At 51.7% G+C, this 17,513-nt stretch overlaps 8 protein-coding genes across 8 annotated transcripts; 4 read left to right on the forward strand and 4 right to left on the reverse strand.

Moving 5' to 3' along the window:
- The first annotated feature begins 154 nt into the window (after positions 1 to 154).
- On the forward strand, positions 155 to 1,236 carry BJX67DRAFT_2085 (RibD family protein). The gene has a single exon (XM_071025536.1). It carries the CDS (start codon positions 179 to 181, stop codon positions 977 to 979), a length of 801 nt encoding a protein of 266 aa, XP_070891269.1. The 5' UTR covers positions 155 to 178; the 3' UTR covers positions 980 to 1,236.
- On the reverse strand, positions 1,217 to 2,072 carry BJX67DRAFT_2102 (uncharacterized protein). Its single transcript, XM_071025571.1, has 2 exons — positions 1,859 to 2,072; positions 1,217 to 1,811 (listed from the first exon to the last, which is right to left on the reverse strand). The coding sequence occupies exons 1-2, from the start codon at positions 1,973 to 1,975 to the stop codon at positions 1,455 to 1,457; spliced, it is 474 nt and encodes a 157-aa protein (XP_070891270.1). The 5' UTR covers positions 1,976 to 2,072; the 3' UTR covers positions 1,217 to 1,454.
- A 600-nt stretch (positions 2,073 to 2,672) lies between these two features.
- Positions 2,673 to 5,525, forward strand: BJX67DRAFT_2090 (uncharacterized protein). The gene is made up of 2 exons (XM_071025547.1): positions 2,673 to 3,146; positions 3,218 to 5,525. The coding sequence occupies exons 1-2, from the start codon at positions 2,755 to 2,757 to the stop codon at positions 5,277 to 5,279; spliced, it is 2,454 nt and encodes an 817-aa protein (XP_070891271.1). The 5' UTR covers positions 2,673 to 2,754; the 3' UTR covers positions 5,280 to 5,525.
- A 49-nt stretch (positions 5,526 to 5,574) lies between these two features.
- Positions 5,575 to 6,475, forward strand: BJX67DRAFT_2117 (uncharacterized protein). The gene has a single exon (XM_071025603.1). It carries the CDS (start codon positions 5,772 to 5,774, stop codon positions 6,222 to 6,224), a length of 453 nt encoding a protein of 150 aa, XP_070891272.1. The 5' UTR covers positions 5,575 to 5,771; the 3' UTR covers positions 6,225 to 6,475.
- A 452-nt stretch (positions 6,476 to 6,927) lies between these two features.
- BJX67DRAFT_2078 (putative phospholipid metabolism enzyme regulator) lies at positions 6,928 to 10,089 on the forward strand. Its single transcript, XM_071025532.1, has one exon. The coding sequence runs from the start codon at positions 7,084 to 7,086 to the stop codon at positions 9,844 to 9,846; it is 2,763 nt and encodes a 920-aa protein (XP_070891273.1). The 5' UTR covers positions 6,928 to 7,083; the 3' UTR covers positions 9,847 to 10,089.
- Positions 10,090 to 10,808: 719 nt separating this feature from the next.
- BJX67DRAFT_339053 (uncharacterized protein) lies at positions 10,809 to 11,462 on the reverse strand. The gene has a single exon (XM_071027631.1). It carries the CDS (start codon positions 11,414 to 11,416, stop codon positions 11,069 to 11,071), a length of 348 nt encoding a protein of 115 aa, XP_070891274.1. The 5' UTR covers positions 11,417 to 11,462; the 3' UTR covers positions 10,809 to 11,068.
- A 1,521-nt stretch (positions 11,463 to 12,983) lies between these two features.
- BJX67DRAFT_376121 (uncharacterized protein) lies at positions 12,984 to 13,673 on the reverse strand (the record flags this gene model as incomplete). Its single annotated transcript, XM_071031814.1, has 1 exon — positions 12,984 to 13,673. One exon carries the CDS (start codon positions 13,671 to 13,673, stop codon positions 12,984 to 12,986), a length of 690 nt encoding a protein of 229 aa, XP_070891275.1.
- Positions 13,674 to 15,105: 1,432 nt separating this feature from the next.
- Positions 15,106 to 16,338, reverse strand: BJX67DRAFT_369009 (uncharacterized protein; the record flags this gene model as incomplete). Its single annotated transcript, XM_071030703.1, has 3 exons — positions 15,106 to 15,758; positions 15,841 to 15,899; positions 15,998 to 16,338. 3 exons carry the CDS (start codon positions 16,336 to 16,338, stop codon positions 15,106 to 15,108), a joined length of 1,053 nt encoding a protein of 350 aa, XP_070891276.1.
- Positions 16,339 to 17,513: the final 1,175 nt, after the last annotated feature.

The following is a 17,513-nucleotide window of genomic DNA, read 5'->3' on the forward strand; positions in this document are numbered from 1 at the left end:
ATTCTCTTCCAAACAGCAGGATTTGATGAATGTGTGACTGTTGTCGTTCCTGTCTCAAGAGGTTCTGCATATGCATGACGCTAACCTGAATTTGGAAAAAATTCTGCCTCAGGTTTTACTCGCCCACACTGCTCGATTCTTTCCAGCAGCTGGAGCGACCCAACGATTGCACCACACAATGGATACAATTACCTTTCCCGACTCAGAAAAGCCCTTTTTAGAGCCTTACCTCCCAAACAATGTGTCTGAGAAAGACCTTCCCTTCACAACCCTTACCTTCGCAACCTCGCTAGACTCCTCCCTATCTCTCTCCCCAGGAACCCAGACAATGCTCTCAGGCCCGCAGTCAAAAGCAATGACGCACTACCTGCGCTCTCGCCATGACGCGATTCTAATTGGCGTCGGCACAGCAGTTGCAGATAATCCCGGGCTGAACTGCCGCATTCAAGGTGTGGGAGGATACGGCGGGGGTGGGTTGCAGGGCCAACCGCGGCCTATCATACTTGATCCCAGCGCACGGTGGAATTTCGACTCGGAGTCTAAGATTCTGGTTCTAGCGCGTGAAGGTCGGGGACGTGCGCCGTTTATTGTGACGGATTCCTGGGTATCAGTGCCAACGGAGAAGAGGCAGCTTTTGGAGAGATGTGGTGGGAAATTCATCTCTCTTGATGCTGCTGCTGGGGAAGGGGGATTTGACTGGGGTGAGTTGTTGCGGTGTCTGAAGCTGGAGGGCCTTGGGAGTGTGATGATTGAGGGGGGAGCGTTGGTTATCAATTCGCTTCTTGAGCCCCGGTTTCAGAGCCTTGTGGACTCTGTTATTGTTACGATTGCGCCTACGTGGTTGGGACAGGGGGGTGTAGTTGTGTCGCCGCAGCGGAGGTTCGACGAAAGTGGGACGGCGATAGCAGCGTCGAGACTGAAGGATGTGAAATGGCACCCCTTTGGGGAGGACGTTGTCCTTTGCGGAAGAATACAATGACCGAATCTCGCTTGCATTCTGCATGAATGCCTCCATGTCTAATATGCTGCAAGTTTTCACAGAGCCTCAGCCGGCACCCCAAGTCCAGCAAGGACTGTCTTCGGTCCGACTCGTTTCCACTCGGCTAGCTGCTCGTCGCTCGTCAACCAGACAGACTGAGCCTAGCATTCCAGGCGTACCAGCAGTCATTCCTTCGACGTCAATCCGCTGCCTGGGGATGACGATGATCCACTCCTTGACCAAGCCGACATTATGGGGAAAGTAATCACCATCTCTTTCGGCGTTTATTCTCAAGGACAGTTTAGCCTCAGCCAGCAAGTTATTATATGTCTCAAACAGCTTAATATGGCCGTCTGGGCTCCCAATGTCAATATGAGAAAGATATCCCAGAAAACATCGGAACGGTATAGCCTTGTGGTCAAAGTTTTGACGGCCCGGGAAGAGCCGGGGCGAACGCGTCAGTATTTGCAGTTGCTTATGCAGTCTGCTCGCCTGCTATCGGCCCACAGTTGTATATGGGGAACAGCGGTCGATTCAAACAGGTCATGACTGTACAAGCCACCGCCAAATCGTCTAGGGCCAGCGGTTCGCGCTGCCGCCGATACGAGTCGCTTGTCAAAAGAAGCAGCTGTGGCCGAAAAATGCAGAACTTATCAAAAACAAGCACATGCGTCTTGTGAATAGCTTCGATCAGGACACCTGGGTCACCATTCCCGATATCACTCCCCAGTCCGAAACATTCTGGTTTCTCAGAGGTGGGATCATCATGTCCGCAGACGGGATATCCGTCCTGGGGCTTCTGTGAGAGTGATGTGCTAATGTGGAATTCGAGCTACAAGCTGATTAGCCACAGGTTGAGCTTTAGGAGGAAGTTCTCACTGCAAACCCGTCGTCTTCAAGCTGGACTGTGCTTCGCGGTGCGTAGTGGATAGCCTTCCTCGCGACTAGGTCATCGAATCTCGCCAGGATGGCATCGTAGCTGATCTCAAAGGACATTTCCGACTGTTATTACCCTATTCGACAAATGCCTCCTAGATTGACGAGTGTATGTCAAGCATCTCGTCTCGTCTTGCCGCTGGGCAGTGCTCAACTATCTGGATAGGGCGGAAAATCCTCGGCATGACGGTTCTAATGCCGCCCAAGGCACAACTCCGATAAAGGCTGAATTCAGCAGCCGACGCCTAACAGCCATGCTTTATCTCAGCCTCGCCGTGGCAGGAGATTTCACGTTCAGGGCTTCGGCCTCAGGCCCCCAAAGCGTGTGCCCCCTCTGGGATTATTCGTCATGTGATAATGCGGTGAATTGTGACATCATCGGCGAAATGAAGCCACCTAGATCACATGACCGTGGTTCCCTTGCACCAGTTCCAGACGGCCATCCAAGTTCCAACACGAAGTTCCCGGCTTTGCCTTGTGCCCCCATCTTGCGATCCTCTCGTCCAATCCAGTTGTTTCGTCCGCCGTTTCAGCCTTGGCCCGTAAACGATCTTCATGCAGCCAACCTCGTCTTGCTGTGCCCATGTTCCACCATATCCTTCGACTGGCGTCACTTTCGTCCTGTCCGGGCTGGCGCTGAATTGTCCCTGAACATGCCCAAGCCACTTCCCTAGTCGGATCGCCTGCTGCATAACCTTGAGTTTTGCATACGCTTTCCCTTACCCGGACGCAGTGTCTTTGGTTACTCACCTTCCTCAGAGAGGGGTGGTTCTGTTGACTACTTTCGTTCTGATAAGCAATTAGCCCAATTAGATCCAACTCAGCCGCTGACGCCCACAATGTCTCGTCCACATTCCACGTCACAAAGCTCGCCTTTCCCGAGGATGCCCTTCGTGGGCAATGGCCGTTCCCCTACCAGGCCTGCAGGAGCCTCGGCCCTTCACGATCAACCTTCCGAACAAACGAGGCTGGATCAAGATACGGGCAGTAGATCAGGCTCAACCAAGCCCAAGCGGAAGAGAAACCGACATCGAAGACGTCGGAATCGCAGGCAGTCCTTTCTTGCTCCTGAGGACTCGCAACCTGACGCTCCTCCCACAGTCCCTGAAACCGAGACCTTGAATGTGATGGCGGGAAATCAAGCCAGAGCTCGGGGCCCGACGCCGTTTTACAAGCTTGGAGGAGACTTGAGCAACACTAGCCTGGAGAGTGATGCTTTGCTGGATCACCGGTATGTCTAACCCTGCCATTTCGCAGTTCCTACCAGGCTTCCAACTGACGAGCCGGGGTTGTCTGTATTAGGGAGCAACCGATGATGCGGCCACGGAGAGAGAGCCGGCTAGCGCAGTCTTTCAGGCCTGGTTCGATATCAACTTCCTTCCGAGGGCCCAATCCAAGCCCCCAGGACTTTTTGAATCGCGGGCAGGGCGGATACCCAGACGATAGCGAGCGAGAGGAAGTGGATGATCGGACACCATTGATGAGGCCTTCCTCTAGCCATACGACAAGACCTCTCCGATACGGGGCAGATTCCAGATCGAGGCCGTTCTCATTCCGTCATCGTCGACAATCGGCGCGATCTCCGTCATCAGAGCGGTCTCCCCGTGACGTCCCAAGCTATGATATCAATAATCCCCCGTCAGTACCTTCGACGCCGAAGTTGGGCCCAGAAATAGGGTACAACGATGCCGTCGTAACAGGTACGGAGTTCGATTTTGGCCTCGGCCGGTCCCCGGACAACCGAATTGAACCATCTCCGCCACATGACATGGTCATTGATGTCGAGGGCACCGCCCAGCCGTCTAAAAGTCCCCCTGGATCTGTTGCATCATCTCTACAGCGTACACCACGGGAAGGGCTTCACCGACGCCGGACAGTTCCGGCTGAGGAAGACGTTTGCTTCCCGCAAGAGGACGTTTCTGAAATACCGGAAGAATGCGCTCCAGCACTATCGCGAGGAGATGAGCGTCGTAGACGACGATTTAAGGAGTGGCCAGATCTGTCTGTTTTGGAAGATTGGAGTCGTGAGGAAAAAGAGGAACGGACGGGCGTCCTTCGTGCGAAGAAAATCAGCGAGCCGATGCTGATCGAAGGCCGCCTTCGCCCTCAGTACCGATTCTGGAGGCACGAGGAGGACGAGGCACCGTATCGATTTACCTACTTCAACGAAGAGTTCCAAAGCACTATCCACGCGCAAACGATTTCGGAGCTGGTCCAACCAGGGGCTAGCTTCCGTGAACTTTTCATTCCAGATCCCCCTGAACTTGAGGATTCCTCTGATGACGAGGAAAGTGATTCAGAACATCGGCCCAGTGATGGCCCAACAATGGGCAACCGTAGTTCAAATCACAGTTCGGGTACCGGGACGGCGACCCCGAACAATCACGATTTGCATCCCCCTTCGGATCAGAGATCGCAGCTCAGGACGTCAATGATCAGCGAAGCTATGTCGGAAGGGCGAGCATCAGGCGATAATACGGCGAGGGATCAGGCACAAGCTCACCCGAAACAAAAACGATACGGACCTCGACCCACATTCTGGCTTGACGTTACTTGCCCGACTGATGCGGAGATGCGGGTGATCTCCAAAGCATTTGGTATCCATGCGCTGACAGCGGAGGATATCATGATGCAGGAAGCCCGTGAGAAGGTGGAGCTGTTTCGCAACTATTACTTCGTTAATTATCGGACGTTTGAGCAAGACCCAAACAACGAGTGCTATCTACAGCCTGTGAATTTCTACGTCGTCGTCTTCCGTGAGGGTATTTTATCCTTCCATTTCTCGCAGACACCTCACCCGGCGAATGTTCGACGGCGCATCCGGCAACTGATGGACTACTTGATCTTGAGCTCGGATTGGATCTCATATGCTCTCATTGATGACATCACCGACGTCTTCGGGCCCTTGATTCAAGCGATTGAAGATGAGGTTGACGATATCGATGAAATGATCATGCATATGCATTCTGACGAAGCTACCGCGAGTTCGAGCCCGAAAGATGAGAAGGCAAAGAACGTGGATCTGGGCCCCGGCGAAATGTTGCGCCGTGTGGGTATGTGTCGCAAGAAAGTGATGGGGATGTACCGGCTGTTGAGTAACAAGGCGGACGTCGTCAAGGGGTTTGCCAAAAGGTGTAATGAGCATTGGGAGGTAGCTCCCAAGTCGGAAATAGGTCTGTATCTGGGCGATATCCAGGACCACCTCATGACAATGACCAGCAGCTTGACCTACTATGAAACGTGCGTGTTTCGCCCTGGTTTCTTTTCTCTGTTGCCTCTGATACGGGCTTTGACTAACTCGGTTTCTGTAGGCTCCTGTCACGCGCGCATAGCAACTACCTTGCGCAGATCAACATCCACATGAACGAGCGGCAAGAACAGACAGCAGACGTGCTGGGAAAGCTTACCGTACTGGGAACAATTGTCCTTCCCCTCAACATTATATGCGGTATGTGGGGGATGAACGTGAGAGTGCCTGGTCAGGATGTGGAGAGCTTGACATGGTTCTGGTCAAGTAGGAAATCCCTCCCCTCAGATGGCTTGGAAAGATGACTAATTTCACCCCTTCTCACGTTAGTCACGGCTGGCTTGGTCATTTTCGCGTTCGTGTCTTTCCTCATTGCGAAACGGGTGTACAAAATCGTCTGAACAATTTATGTACTGGTCCAGTTGCTTGCAGCGATTGCGACGATGGTTATCTTTTTTCTTGAGTATCATATGGGTATATGTAGATGGAGGGTTGCTGTGGCTTCTCAGGCGTTGGATGACTGGGGTGGCTGTCTGTTTCTTCAATAAACGGCTGTTTTGGAGCACATAGATCTTGAACCAATGATAATAAAAAGCCGACTTTGGACCGATGAGGCCAGACCTTCCATCCTCCAATCCCGAGACAGCGCCCTGGACGAGAACTCCGGCCAAGAGCTTTTCCACAGCGGGCGATGAAGTCATCATGACGGTAAGAAACTCGCATGTGGGTGACCATTATTACCGGGCAACAAAACACCTTTCGCAGGTAAAAGTCACATGCCCCCGTTACAGACCGGTATTGCCTCAACCTTCCAGAACCACAACAAGGAGCCCCCCAACCAAACAACCACGACTCTGGTTTCATCGTTCCCCAGTCCCCCTCGTTGCTTCATCTTTCTTTTCTTCTTCTCTACATCATCCTCTCTTCTCAGTCAACATCCCTGGCCAGGCTGACCACGCTGACAGCGGTCAACCGACGTGCGCCGACAGGACTCCCCACCGCAACTCCTTGCCAAATTGCCTGCATCCTCCCCGGATTCTCCTCTCGGCCCTCCCACGCTAGGCTCGTCCCTCTCACTGTTTGACGTGGGCTCGCTTCATTGGGTCTCTCACCATTCCCCGCCCCTGAGCACTGGAGCCTGAGTCTTAATCGAGTTGATCAACCCCAACGGACACCGGTGAAGGTCAAGAGACGTGTTGCGGAAGTCGTCGAACGAGAGCCACTCCTCCTGGGGCTTTGGGGCCTTGTGCGGTTCCTGGCCGGTTCCTCCCATCTCACTCAGCCCGGCGTTTTCCTCGGATCTTCCGTAAGCTAACGGGGCCGGAGCTTGTTCAAGACATTCAACAAACCTACCACACCGTCTTCTGGTCAGGTTATGTGCGGCAGCTTGCTGCATCCACACCGTCATCTGCATTCCTGGTTTTCTTCTGCCTGCCATAACCTTGACGACTTGGACCCCCATTCCACTTTTGATTGATTCGTTCAGAGTCACCTCCATTGAGCGGCCGTGATTTGCGACTTCGAACTTCGGTATCTTCCCCATCAGCATGTGGCCGTTGACTATTCGTCTGCCAATTCTCTCCCCCATGTAACGCGCTCTGTGCGACATCAGTCAATCACTGTCATCCAACGCATCGGTCTCTCCGCTCTTTGGCTGACTTTGGGGTCCAGAAGAGTCTCTGGTGCCTTGTTCAGGCTCTGTTTGGCCTTTTCCATTTTCGTTGTCATTTTCCGCCCTATTATCGCCTGCCAAACCGTCTTCCCGCCGCCCCTTCCCGCCGTTATTTTCTTTTTCTCTTCTTTCAAATTTTCTAACTGCTCGACTTTTTATTATTTTGTTCTCTTTCTGCAGCCTGCTTCCCTCTCGGGCCCCCCTGACTTCTCATGGGCTTATTAGCACCAATCCGACTCAACGAAGATCATGGCTGTGGAACCCGAGAGGTCGCCTTACCTGAACGGCACAGGTGGACCCAAAGCTGCCCAAGATGATGTGCCTCCCTCATCTCTTCCCCGAAAATCCGCCAGTGACGGGGACATGAAGGACCTGCCACGTTCGACCACCAAACCCCAAGGCCACGTCCCCTTCGTTTCGCAGTTGCCCAAACCCTCGCACCCGGTTCAAGGTGCTTCCGGCCCTCCTTCAACCACAAACTCCGCTTTATCCTCCCGCGAACCCTCCCCTTCCCGCTCCTCGCACCGACCTCGCAACTCTTCATCGACATCGACCTCCCGCGTTTCTTCTCGCTCACGGAAACGCAATATCGAACCCAGTCCAAATCGGTCTGCTACAACAAGTCCGAGTCCTGGTCCGGGTAAGTTCCCACCCGCGACTACCGCGCAACGAGGACCGTCCCAGCCCAATATACCGCTCATTCTCAGCCCTCCCGCCAATGTCGAACCGGCTTCCGATGCACCTAGCCCAGACAAGTCCAATATGCTGTTATGGGCCGGATCACGGCGGTCGGAACCTGAACCAAACCAGCCGAACACATCGAGCAAACGAACTCAGCCCACGGGCGACGAACATGCCACCAAGTCGGACAGGAGCGCGCCGCGCGCCGTGAATAGAGGCGTCAATGGTTCCGGCCCCGCCCTTGAAACCGTCCAGGAGATGGCTAGCGATCAATCTACTCCGTCGACCGATACTATACTTCTTCAGCCGACTCCGGAGGATACTAGATTAGAAAAGATTGACGAAGATGCCACTCCGAAAGCCTTAAGGCTCCATCACGAAAGTGGGAGTGATAGCGGCGGGAATAAGAGCTCGGAGCAACTGGAAGAGAATCGAAGGCGCCCCTCATTCGCGGCGAATAAACCCAGCAATACCGTCGCCCCCAAGCGGTCATCTACCTCGTTGAGCGGTGGGTCCCGCACAAAACCTGCCGATGGCTCTGTTCGAAACATGATCGTCGAGACTGAAACAGTCACATCCATTCCCCAAGTTTCTCTGGGAGTTGGAACTGGCGATCGAGGTTCCGGCAGGGTAGATGCAGGCACTTTGCGAATGAAACCTAGTACCGAAACCATTCGCCCCAAGAAAGAGAAGAGAAGGGTCCGAAAACCCGCTCCCCTTACCAGTGGCACTGCGTCTTCAAAAGCCGACATTTTTGAAGCTAAGGTAGCTAGCGCCGTCGATGAAGCCGATGTATCAGACTCGGACGAGACGTTTGTCTACGAGTCTAACCCTCCAGATCAGTACCCCCCGCGGCAGAACAGGTACCATTCTCGTACACCCAGTGCAACATCGATGGCAAGCCAGGTGGATCAGCTAGCTGGCCGGAGCCGCCCTCCAATGAGGGAAACTAACCACAGTGTCACGGGTAAACGGAGCATGAAGTTCACAAATAATCCGTATACTAGCAGCGTGGACGGTGATGTGGACGAAATCCCCAGATCCCACGCGAGAGTAGACGGTAATGGCACACATACTCCCCGTCACCATATCGGACGTCATGGGCGGCAGGTGTATCCGTCTCTGTTCGACAACGACTCGCCATTCCCTCATTCTCAAGGGCAAAAGTCCCCCCGGCATTTTATCGGAAGCGCATTTCGACAGGCCAGACAGCCGGGATCTCGCAGCAGCCCGAATTATCGGACCATGAATAGTTACAAGAAAGCTGGCGATGTGTACGGCTACGATTTCGATGCCGAGGGTGCGGACGATGAAAGAACGCCCTTGGTGGCGTCTCCGCGCCAAACACGCGGCCGTGGTGGTCGACGACCGAATAGCGCAAGCTTACGACAGATGGAATATATGCAACAACGGCATCGCAGCTGGTTTTCTCGATACGGAGCGTGTGTTCTGATCAGTGTGTTGTTTTTGCTCCTTGTCGGTGGGGGCACTTCGTTTATCGTAGCCATAACGAAACCTCTCCTCGACGTCAAAGTCCTTGAGATTCAGAACGTGCTTGCTTCCGAGCAGGAGCTTATGCTGGATCTCAATGTGCAAGCCGTTAATCCGAACCTATTTCCCGTGGTTATTGACGATATTGACGTCAATATCTTTGCTAAAAGTCGCTACGTCGGAACCGATAAGTTCTGGCGCGATCATGACTCTGATCTGACCCGATTTCCGCGGCTGGAACGCAGGAGACGTGCTGATATTGCTCGCACAGCTCGGTGTGCTGACGGGCTGGTTTGTGACAATGCCGCCGGCTTGTCGGATCAGTTGACACATACCCAGGATGGTGGTGTGGACAAGGGCACCGATCCCATACCAGATGACCCAGCCGGCGACCCCCAGACCATGCTCATTGGCCGCGTTTTCCGCCTAGACTCTGCTCTAACCTTCGAAGCGTCGCCTTGGAATCATGCACCTTCAACTTCGAAGGGCCAGATACGTCTCGCCCGACCCGGGAATAGTACCGAAAAGGGTGGTACAGAGCGGTGGGAACGAGTGCTTCAGCATCCCTTTGAGTTGATCGTTGGTGGAGTTGTCCAGTATCAGCTCCCACTAAGCTCCCGCTTCCACTCGGCGTCCATCAGCTCCAGCATTAAAGTCACCCCTGACGGTGACGTCGGCGATGACGATCCCGACCGTACTCCAGGCAAAAATGAGACAGCCGGAGTCTCAACGACCAAATTATACCGCCAAAATTTGCCCAACACAGGCGTTCCAGAGGGCGAGACCCTGAAGGCCGTACGGACATTGATGACGATGACTAGACGGGCTTTCGTAGCCTGATCCGTTCTCTTCCCCATACCTATCCCTAACGTTCCCCAATCACGAGTGCATGACAGATATTATTCCATCTCTCCTTTGTTTTTTTTATGTCCTGTTTGATGATATACCCAAATCGCATACACACAAGCCCTCACCGGCGCTGTTTCTTTGACCAACTTGCATCCATCCTTTTCTCCTTCTAGATATTGGCTATCATGTAAATATACCAGCCCGACTTCCGATCCTATGTCGATGCCTCAGCGTCCGCGATACCTTTGCCAATAATTATCCCTTTCTTCCTCCCTTTCCTTCCTCTCTTCACTCTCACCCCTACTTTCCCTCCTCTGGATTACCATTCTAGACTTCCCTTCCTTCCCAACATTAACAGTCTAATGCTCCCTCCCTACCTTCCCTACTTGACCTAACAAGCAGGATCAAAAAGCACAACGATGCGAAACAAATTGTTCCAGTTGTACGAATGGGTGTACGCTAAGTTCCTACCAAGTCATGTATGCATCAGCGCGGCGCCGCGGACTTCAAATCAATCTCAGTCACGTCTCAGCCTCCTTTTTCCCCCGGTTTCTTTCCCTCTTCCTTACCTTAATAATCAATTATTATCGTCCAATCGCTCCCCAAGACTTGTTCATGTTACTGTCCCTTTGTACATAACCAGCAGGTCCGGCCAGGCCATCATGATATGACACAATATGATAATGTATTACTCACACAGAATAAAACCCTACCTAATCTCGAGAGACGGACTCCGTGGAGAAATAACCCCCCGGCTTAATATATTGATACCGGTTTCGGAGTAGCTTTCGATTACTTTAATAGAGATGGCTGTTGGTCAGGCCCTTGATATAAAGAACAAATGCATTTACATAATAAAGTCTAGCTGGGTCTCGTAGAATTGAACCTCGGAATAAAAGAAAAGAAAAGAAAAGAAATAAACATACCGAGAACTAAATAAATCAAAATAAAAAGCACAAGGAGGGGGGAAAAAAAGAAAAAGAAAAACAACCAAGTCTCCTGCAACCATCCTCCAAGCCCTACTCTCGCCTTTAGCAGCGGCCACGAATGGTCCACTGTGAGACTAAAGTAGAAACAAAGAAAGGAGAAACGGGCAATTTTGGGCCATGTATGTACAGTGGGTTCTCAGATTGATTTGGCTGGAGCAGAAAGACAAGGGGAGCGTCTAGCCCCGGCATGGGAGAGTTGAAGGAGAGTTCCTTGTGGAGTTCAGTCAGGCTTCCTCTTCCAAATCCAACTCTAGCAGCTGTAGCTTGTGGTCGATTCGTTGGTAGTTCCTCAACGCTTGCCTTTTTTCTGCGTCAGTGCTCTCCTGGTCTCTCGCATCCTCGGCATCGCACAGCTCGATTCGCGTCTGCAGAATCTGCCTCTTGAGTGATCTTTGGGCGAGCTTGAGCGAATCGCTTGGCTGCTCCCAAGCCTGGGGATCGATGTGCTGGGGCTGGCTGTTGATACTCGGAGTCTCTGTGGTTGCGTACCTTGAGGATGCTAGGCCTCCTGGACTGGGCATGTTAACAGGATAAGACTCCGACTTTATCGACAGCTTTTCAACAGCCGGCATGGATGTGCCTCTGTCTTTGGGCTTTTTCCATACCCGGGTAGTCTCCTGCGCTTCTGTCTGGCGACTAGCTGGCTCAGGCTTCGGGTCCCAGACTGGTCCGTTCCAAGCGGTAATTTTCTGCCCTTGGTCCGCAGTTTTCGACTTTGGAGCAGGACGGGTTGGCGGGTTAGCACTCATAGGAGACGGACGCGCGATGACTTTTGGACCATTCTTTGACAGTCCCGGTGCTGGAGCTGCAGGAACTGCACTTGCTGGCTTTCGAGCGAGGGCTTCTACAGGAGGCTCCAGGAGTGGCGGAGGAGGGATATTGGGCCGCTGTTGTCTATGGGCATCGTGATGGACATATCCAGTAAACCCAACTGGAGGCACTTCTTCCTGAACGGTTTTCTTGCCAGCCCAGGTGAGCGTGTCCCCTTTGGCAGACACATCCTGCAAGAATTTGGCTAGGAGAGAATCCCTGCCACGGTACCTTGTAGCCATCTCTTTGACAACAGCCAGAGTCCATGCCTTGATGTTCCCAAAAGTTACTTGCACTTGTCGGGCACGGGTAAGCGCAACATTGATGCGGCCTGATTCCGTGATGAAGCCAAGATTCAAGGGGCGCTCACTTGGCTTTGTTAGACCGTACAGAACGAGATGCGCCTCGCCTCCTTGCGCGGAATCAATTGACAGGTTGTAACCAACTTTCTGGCCCCTCTGGCGGAGCATTTGTTGGATAAGGCGTCTCTGGTCTGCATATGGATTGTATGATCATGATATTCTTGGGCTCAATCCGCAAGTTATGCGGTGTCCGGAAGCAGAATAGCTTTGCTGGAGATCAATCATCGCAGTTTCCTGTTCTTTATTATACCAGGACATGCTCTCCTCGGGGTGAGTAGCATAGGAGTCAACGCTGATAGACAAACGACAGATATCCGCAAGCCCGTTGCCCTTGAAGTAGTGCCTTGAGCGTGTGAAACAGCTCCAAACATAGAATCCCCGATTGAAACCCGTCTCGTTAAAGCCAGACTCGAGCTTGCCACTGTAAATGTTCTGGCTGTTGAACTCGGTAAGGCCGGGGCGGGACCGGTAACATTTCACCAGCATGATGTGAGGATATCCGCTGCTCTCCCGTAATCGCTCCATGTAGGATCGTTTCAGCAACGCGCTAGCCTCATTTTGTATATGCTCCGAGACAAGCACCGGCAGGAGCTGTTGGATATCCCCAACGAGAACAACGCCGCGGATACTTGGGTAGGACAAGGGAATGCATGTCTCCGCTTCTTTGCTCTGGCCTCATCGCAAAGGGGGAAGTCGGGTTTAAGTGCTTCGAATACAGTATTTGACCAGGCATTGGAGTGCGTCGTTGCAATTGAGTCCCCTGATTGCCATTTTCTTGTAGCTCTCTTTTTGCTTGCTAGGTTTGGCATTCACCTGGAGGCAGCGCCAGAGGTCTCTGCAGTCAGGCTGCTCAGGGTTATCAAGAGCATACCGCCATACCTTTGAGTTTAGCTCATAAGGGCGTGGGGTCTCTTTGTCTTTACCCTCTTTCGAGCCTGTCAATGACCGCCTAGGGCGACGAGCAAAATCATCGCGCTGATTGGAGACTTGGTCCTTTGTTGTTGGTACGCGCGCAAAAGTAACCAAACCATGATTGGACTTGCTTATCAAACAGGGAGAGAGCTTGGATTATCTTGACGGATAATTGATCAACTGCGGTATTTGATGACGCCGCAATTACATTGCCTTGGACGAGTGATATCCCGGCAGCCAACTGAAGCACCGAGGCGTGGAACGCCATTTTTTGCTCAGCATCGAGGTCGAATGTCTTCAAAATAAGGTCCAGTCTCTGGCGGCTTTCTTCAACAGAGAGATTTAAAGGGCTCTCCATCTCAAGGGGCTTCAGGACAAAGCAGTCCGGGTGGTCTGGCTGGCACTCACTGCCATGTGCAACGAGGCTGCGCTTTAGAGAAAAACCACGATTACAAGCAGCAACATTGGCTTCATCGTCACCGAAGTTTATCAACTTGGAGACTCCTATGAGAGCGTCGATTTCTCGGTTGACGGATTCCAAGTTTAGGAAAATTGACAGCACGATTTCGACCTCATCGACACACGTGGGGTTATATAGCTCCCTCACTTGTGCCAATTGGGCCTTGCGCTCGATCATTATACCCTGGAGGAGACGGACATTTCTGTGGTCCACTGTGAACGAATTTATAGAGGTAAAGAGTTTGACCGGAAGTCTATAGTATAACAAATCAATACCATTAGCCATGATGCTATGTGTAAAATGACGGAGTCCTACCAGGAGGTGAGCTCTAAGTGTACCACCTATTGAGCTTCGGGTATTAAGATCCCGTCAAGAGGGCCAAGATTGCAAAATCAAGTACCGGATAGACCAGGTGAGGAGGATGGTGACAGGGAGGGGGACAAGAGGATATTATATCGTAAGAAGGAGGTAGAAATCACAGCCTTTTTAGAACAGCCACAAAATTTGAAGTATTTATGGCAGAGAAAGGTAAGTAGAGATTAAGATGAGAGGCAAGAAGATAGAAAACAAACGAAGACTTTGGTGTTGTGTTTTTCAAGTTGTTTGCTTAGTCGTTGGCCATAAACAGCTGTAAACTTGCTTAATGCGCATATTTATATGCTTACCAGAACTCTACCTGCATACTTATTATATTACAAGGAAACCTCTTGTGGATTTTCCTTAACAAATCACCCCCTGTGTTATTTGGAAATCGTTTAGGGGCGTTCCATGTGCAAAAGCCAGGTCACTTTTGACCTAGCTCCCCTATGTAGTTTCCTAACAAGCCACCCATGCAGACGACGTTACTATTCCTATGAGACTGGTTCCCTGAGCGGCATGGAGTGCCCAATGCAGCTGGATAGTCAGTAAGACCCTGCTGCTTTCTTTTGTGACTTTTGTGACTTTTGTGCTAACTCTACGTCTGAAACGGCTGTTCGAGTCCGATGCTATACAACTGCTATACCAAGAAGCTTCAGCAGTCGGAGTCTCCAAAGCACCTTCTGCTGGACTTGGGCGACAAAATTAGTTCACCTCGGCCGAGTTGGAGGAAGAGTGTAAGTTTTTTCAAATGATCTGACATGCAATAATTGAATACAAATACTAATCCCTAACCGCTCCATCAGAAACCAAAGTACTCATCGGCCTGAAGCTCGCGGACAACCACCTAAGATAAGGATATTGCGAGCCCGGAGATCAGACCAGAATCTCATGGCTTCCAGCCTAGAGACTTTTGGCCTCCTTCCTAGCCCTCCCCTCTCTGACTCCCAGAATTCCCGGGCATCGCCGTCATCAACCTACTTCTCATCAAACCCACGCTCTGAGGTTGAGAATGATCTAGATCTCGAGCCCTCCTTTGTTTCAACAACCGGTCGCCGCGCGCCTCATACTCCCGCAACCGATATATCGGCACAAGACCGACAAGTTGCGACCCCTTTAACGAACCAGAGATAGTCATGGGCGTGGAGGACTTGTATCTCGAGTTCTCCTTCCTCTCGCGTAAAATGTCCTGAGATTTCTTTCCCGAGGGTGCTTTACCCTGAGATTTCTTCGGCGGTGCCATTGCGGACGTTCGGGGAGGACTATATACTCTTATACTTAAGTCTTTCGCAGCGGCCACGAATGGTCCACTGTGAGACTAAAGAGGGATGATATGCGGTGGTGGCTTTATGCAAGCTCACTAGTCGCTCTCCGTCGCGTCCCCATCGTACTCTTCGTCTTCGCCTTCGTCTTCGTCGTCCTCCCCATTACGGGGTTGGTCCCAGTCGATATCCTTCAGCGCTGGTCGCGTCTTAATCTGCTTGGTAACGACCTCGAGCAAAAGATCATTGTCGCCCTTGCTACAGCCAGCACCCTGGAGCAACCCCTTATATTCATGCCCCAGGTCCTCCACCAAACCTAGAAGCATATTTCGGGGCAGATATCTTCCTGGGGTACCCCAGAATAGGCGCCCCGCTTCGTCTTTCAAAACCTCATATGCACCTCCATTGTTATTACGTCCCCAGGCGCGGCGCAAGATCTGACAGTAGTAGTGAAAGTAAAGGTATTGGGCAGCCGGCCGGAAACTAGTTCTGAACTCGAGCCTTTTACCATCAAGATCACTCCACGTGGTTTTGAATGGTGACATGATTGGATGGTCCAGCTTTTCCCATGTCTTGTCAATAATCCTAACACGGTACTCTCGAGTTTCCCTCTTTACCCATGCTGCTAGTTCCTTGAGCGCTGGCCTGTCGGGGAGGTCTGGTACTATCACCAGCTTCCCACCATCGAAGTTATGTTCGATTTGATCAAGCATTAGGAGGCCATTCCTGGCTGAGAAAAGTTCTGGGGGGGCTTTTTTTGCCAAAAATGGCATCCATATTGGCTTGGCCGTGCATGTAGGGGAAAAGGTGGGCCGCTTTGACATAGCTGGCACTGACCCAAGTACCAAGAATTGGGCACCATAGGCTGTCATATTCTGGGCGCTGTGCACCACTAAGCTCGATAAGCTACTTGCGGAACTCAGACTGCATCCGGGAATCTCTTGCTCCCTGTCCAGTCTTTATTCCCAAGCCAATTTGCTTGAGGTAAACAGCTGCATCCAGGATGCACGTAGTCGGCGTAGCTTGGGCCATGTCTCCTCTTTACGATCTTCTTTTCGCGGTTCGCACCGCTCAACCATCTTCTTGCCAGCCTTTATAAACTGAAAAATTGACTTTGCGGCGTCTGTTTTTTCCCATTCAGATTCGGGGCCGCCAAATTCCCTTAGCGAGACCTTTCGCTCGAACTCGCATGATGCTGCCCAGAAGGTTGCGTTCCAAGAAGATTTCCCTGTCATTCGTTTCTCCACGACACGGAGTTCGTCTTTGATTCGTCTGGATTCGTCATATAGGGGATCCGGGCTTCCGGGTGCTTGTCGCTTGTTACTGGCCATTTTCGCGGCGTCTTGTTAGGGCTATGGTGTGGTGGTGAGGAGACCGATCGAAATAAGGTGGAGGGCAAGGCTAAGGTGAGCTGTGATGGAGACAAGAGTATGGAGAGATTGTGAGACTTGAGATTCAGCTATGGCCTATGTACGGCCTTGTGAGTCACAACATACGGTTCCAGACCGACGATATTTCCGGCAATCCCTCGAAGAGCTGCCGCATGCTGTTCCTGCCCCATTCCTCATTTTTTTTTCTGACACATCCACATGGCTCCTGCCGATGTCAGCGGCCTGGCCACGTGCTCTCCGCCCTGCCGACTTCTCGCTGAGGGACCAACAACACACATCATCACTCAGACCTATCGCTTCGCTTCCTTGAGCTTATGAGCCCTTCCTCCATCTTCATCAGCTCCACATCACCAACCGTTGGTCCTGAAACTCCGCCCACTTCCGCATACCATTCCAAAAGTCTAACTTTACTTGACATATTGGGGAAGAGGGAGCCTTGGACTGTCGAAGAGACAGGAAGGCCGGTTTTCCGTATCCTGTGGTAATAGGTACGTACAAAATATCTCATAGAATCGGACTGTGTAGAGGATGTAGATCATGTGCAAACTCCCAGTCTCCAGAGCATTTTTCAAGAAAGTCCATGGACTTTATGCCTTTGTTACAAGATTTTGCAGGCGCCACTTCGAAGGTTCCCGTATGGGCCAGTTAAACACCGAGTAGACGAAATATGCCAGGTATTGAGAGGATACTCTTGCGTTTACCAAATAGACGAATATTACAGCTAATTCAATGCTCTGGCATAATGGTTATATGCAAAAAGACAGTATCCCCCCCCCCCCCAAAAAAAAACAACAAAATCGCACAGTAAGCCCATGAATTCACCTATAATATTGATAAAAGTAAAGTCCACCTTAACTGCTATGTTCAGTCAAACAAAATCGCAAACTAGAATCGATAAACACCAGAAGTAGAGGGGCAATAATCCCGGGGATCCCTTGGCACTGCCAGCTCCTCAAGCCGCCGGAAAACTCTCCATATACTTGGACGAGAATATTCAATGGCGCCGTAGTATACTCTGTCATCGGAAAGAAGGCCAGCCTGGCTCTGGTCCTGGGTCTGGCTGTTGTCGTTGTCATGGCTAAGGCAGTGGCAACGATTACGATGCAGGGTCCACG

Source organism: Aspergillus lucknowensis, assembly GCF_044049455.1.
Source record: "Aspergillus lucknowensis strain CBS 449.75 chromosome Unknown BJX67scaffold_1, whole genome shotgun sequence".
NCBI lineage: Eukaryota > Fungi > Ascomycota > Eurotiomycetes > Eurotiales > Aspergillaceae > Aspergillus > Aspergillus lucknowensis.

What these genes read in the sequence shown, in the direction of transcription:
- BJX67DRAFT_2085 (XM_071025536.1), top strand. Translation starts at nt 179, where the DNA reads ATGGATACAATTACCTTTCCCGACTCAGAAAAGCCCTTTTTAGAGCCT.
- BJX67DRAFT_2102 (XM_071025571.1), bottom strand. Translation starts at nt 1,975, where the DNA reads ATGTCCTTTGAGATCAGCTACGATGCCATCCTGGCGAGATTCGATGAC. An exon ending in TTGAAGACGACGGGTTTGCA is followed by an intron (nt 1,812 to 1,858) that starts GTGAGAACTTCC and finishes ATCAGCTTGTAG; the next exon opens with CTCGAATTCCACATTAGCAC.
- BJX67DRAFT_2090 (XM_071025547.1), top strand. Translation starts at nt 2,755, where the DNA reads ATGTCTCGTCCACATTCCACGTCACAAAGCTCGCCTTTCCCGAGGATG. An exon ending in GATGCTTTGCTGGATCACCG is followed by an intron (nt 3,147 to 3,217) that starts GTATGTCTAACC and finishes TGTCTGTATTAG; the next exon opens with GGAGCAACCGATGATGCGGC.
- BJX67DRAFT_2117 (XM_071025603.1), top strand. Translation starts at nt 5,772, where the DNA reads ATGAGGCCAGACCTTCCATCCTCCAATCCCGAGACAGCGCCCTGGACG.
- BJX67DRAFT_2078 (XM_071025532.1), top strand. Translation starts at nt 7,084, where the DNA reads ATGGCTGTGGAACCCGAGAGGTCGCCTTACCTGAACGGCACAGGTGGA.
- BJX67DRAFT_339053 (XM_071027631.1), bottom strand. Translation starts at nt 11,416, where the DNA reads ATGCCGGCTGTTGAAAAGCTGTCGATAAAGTCGGAGTCTTATCCTGTT.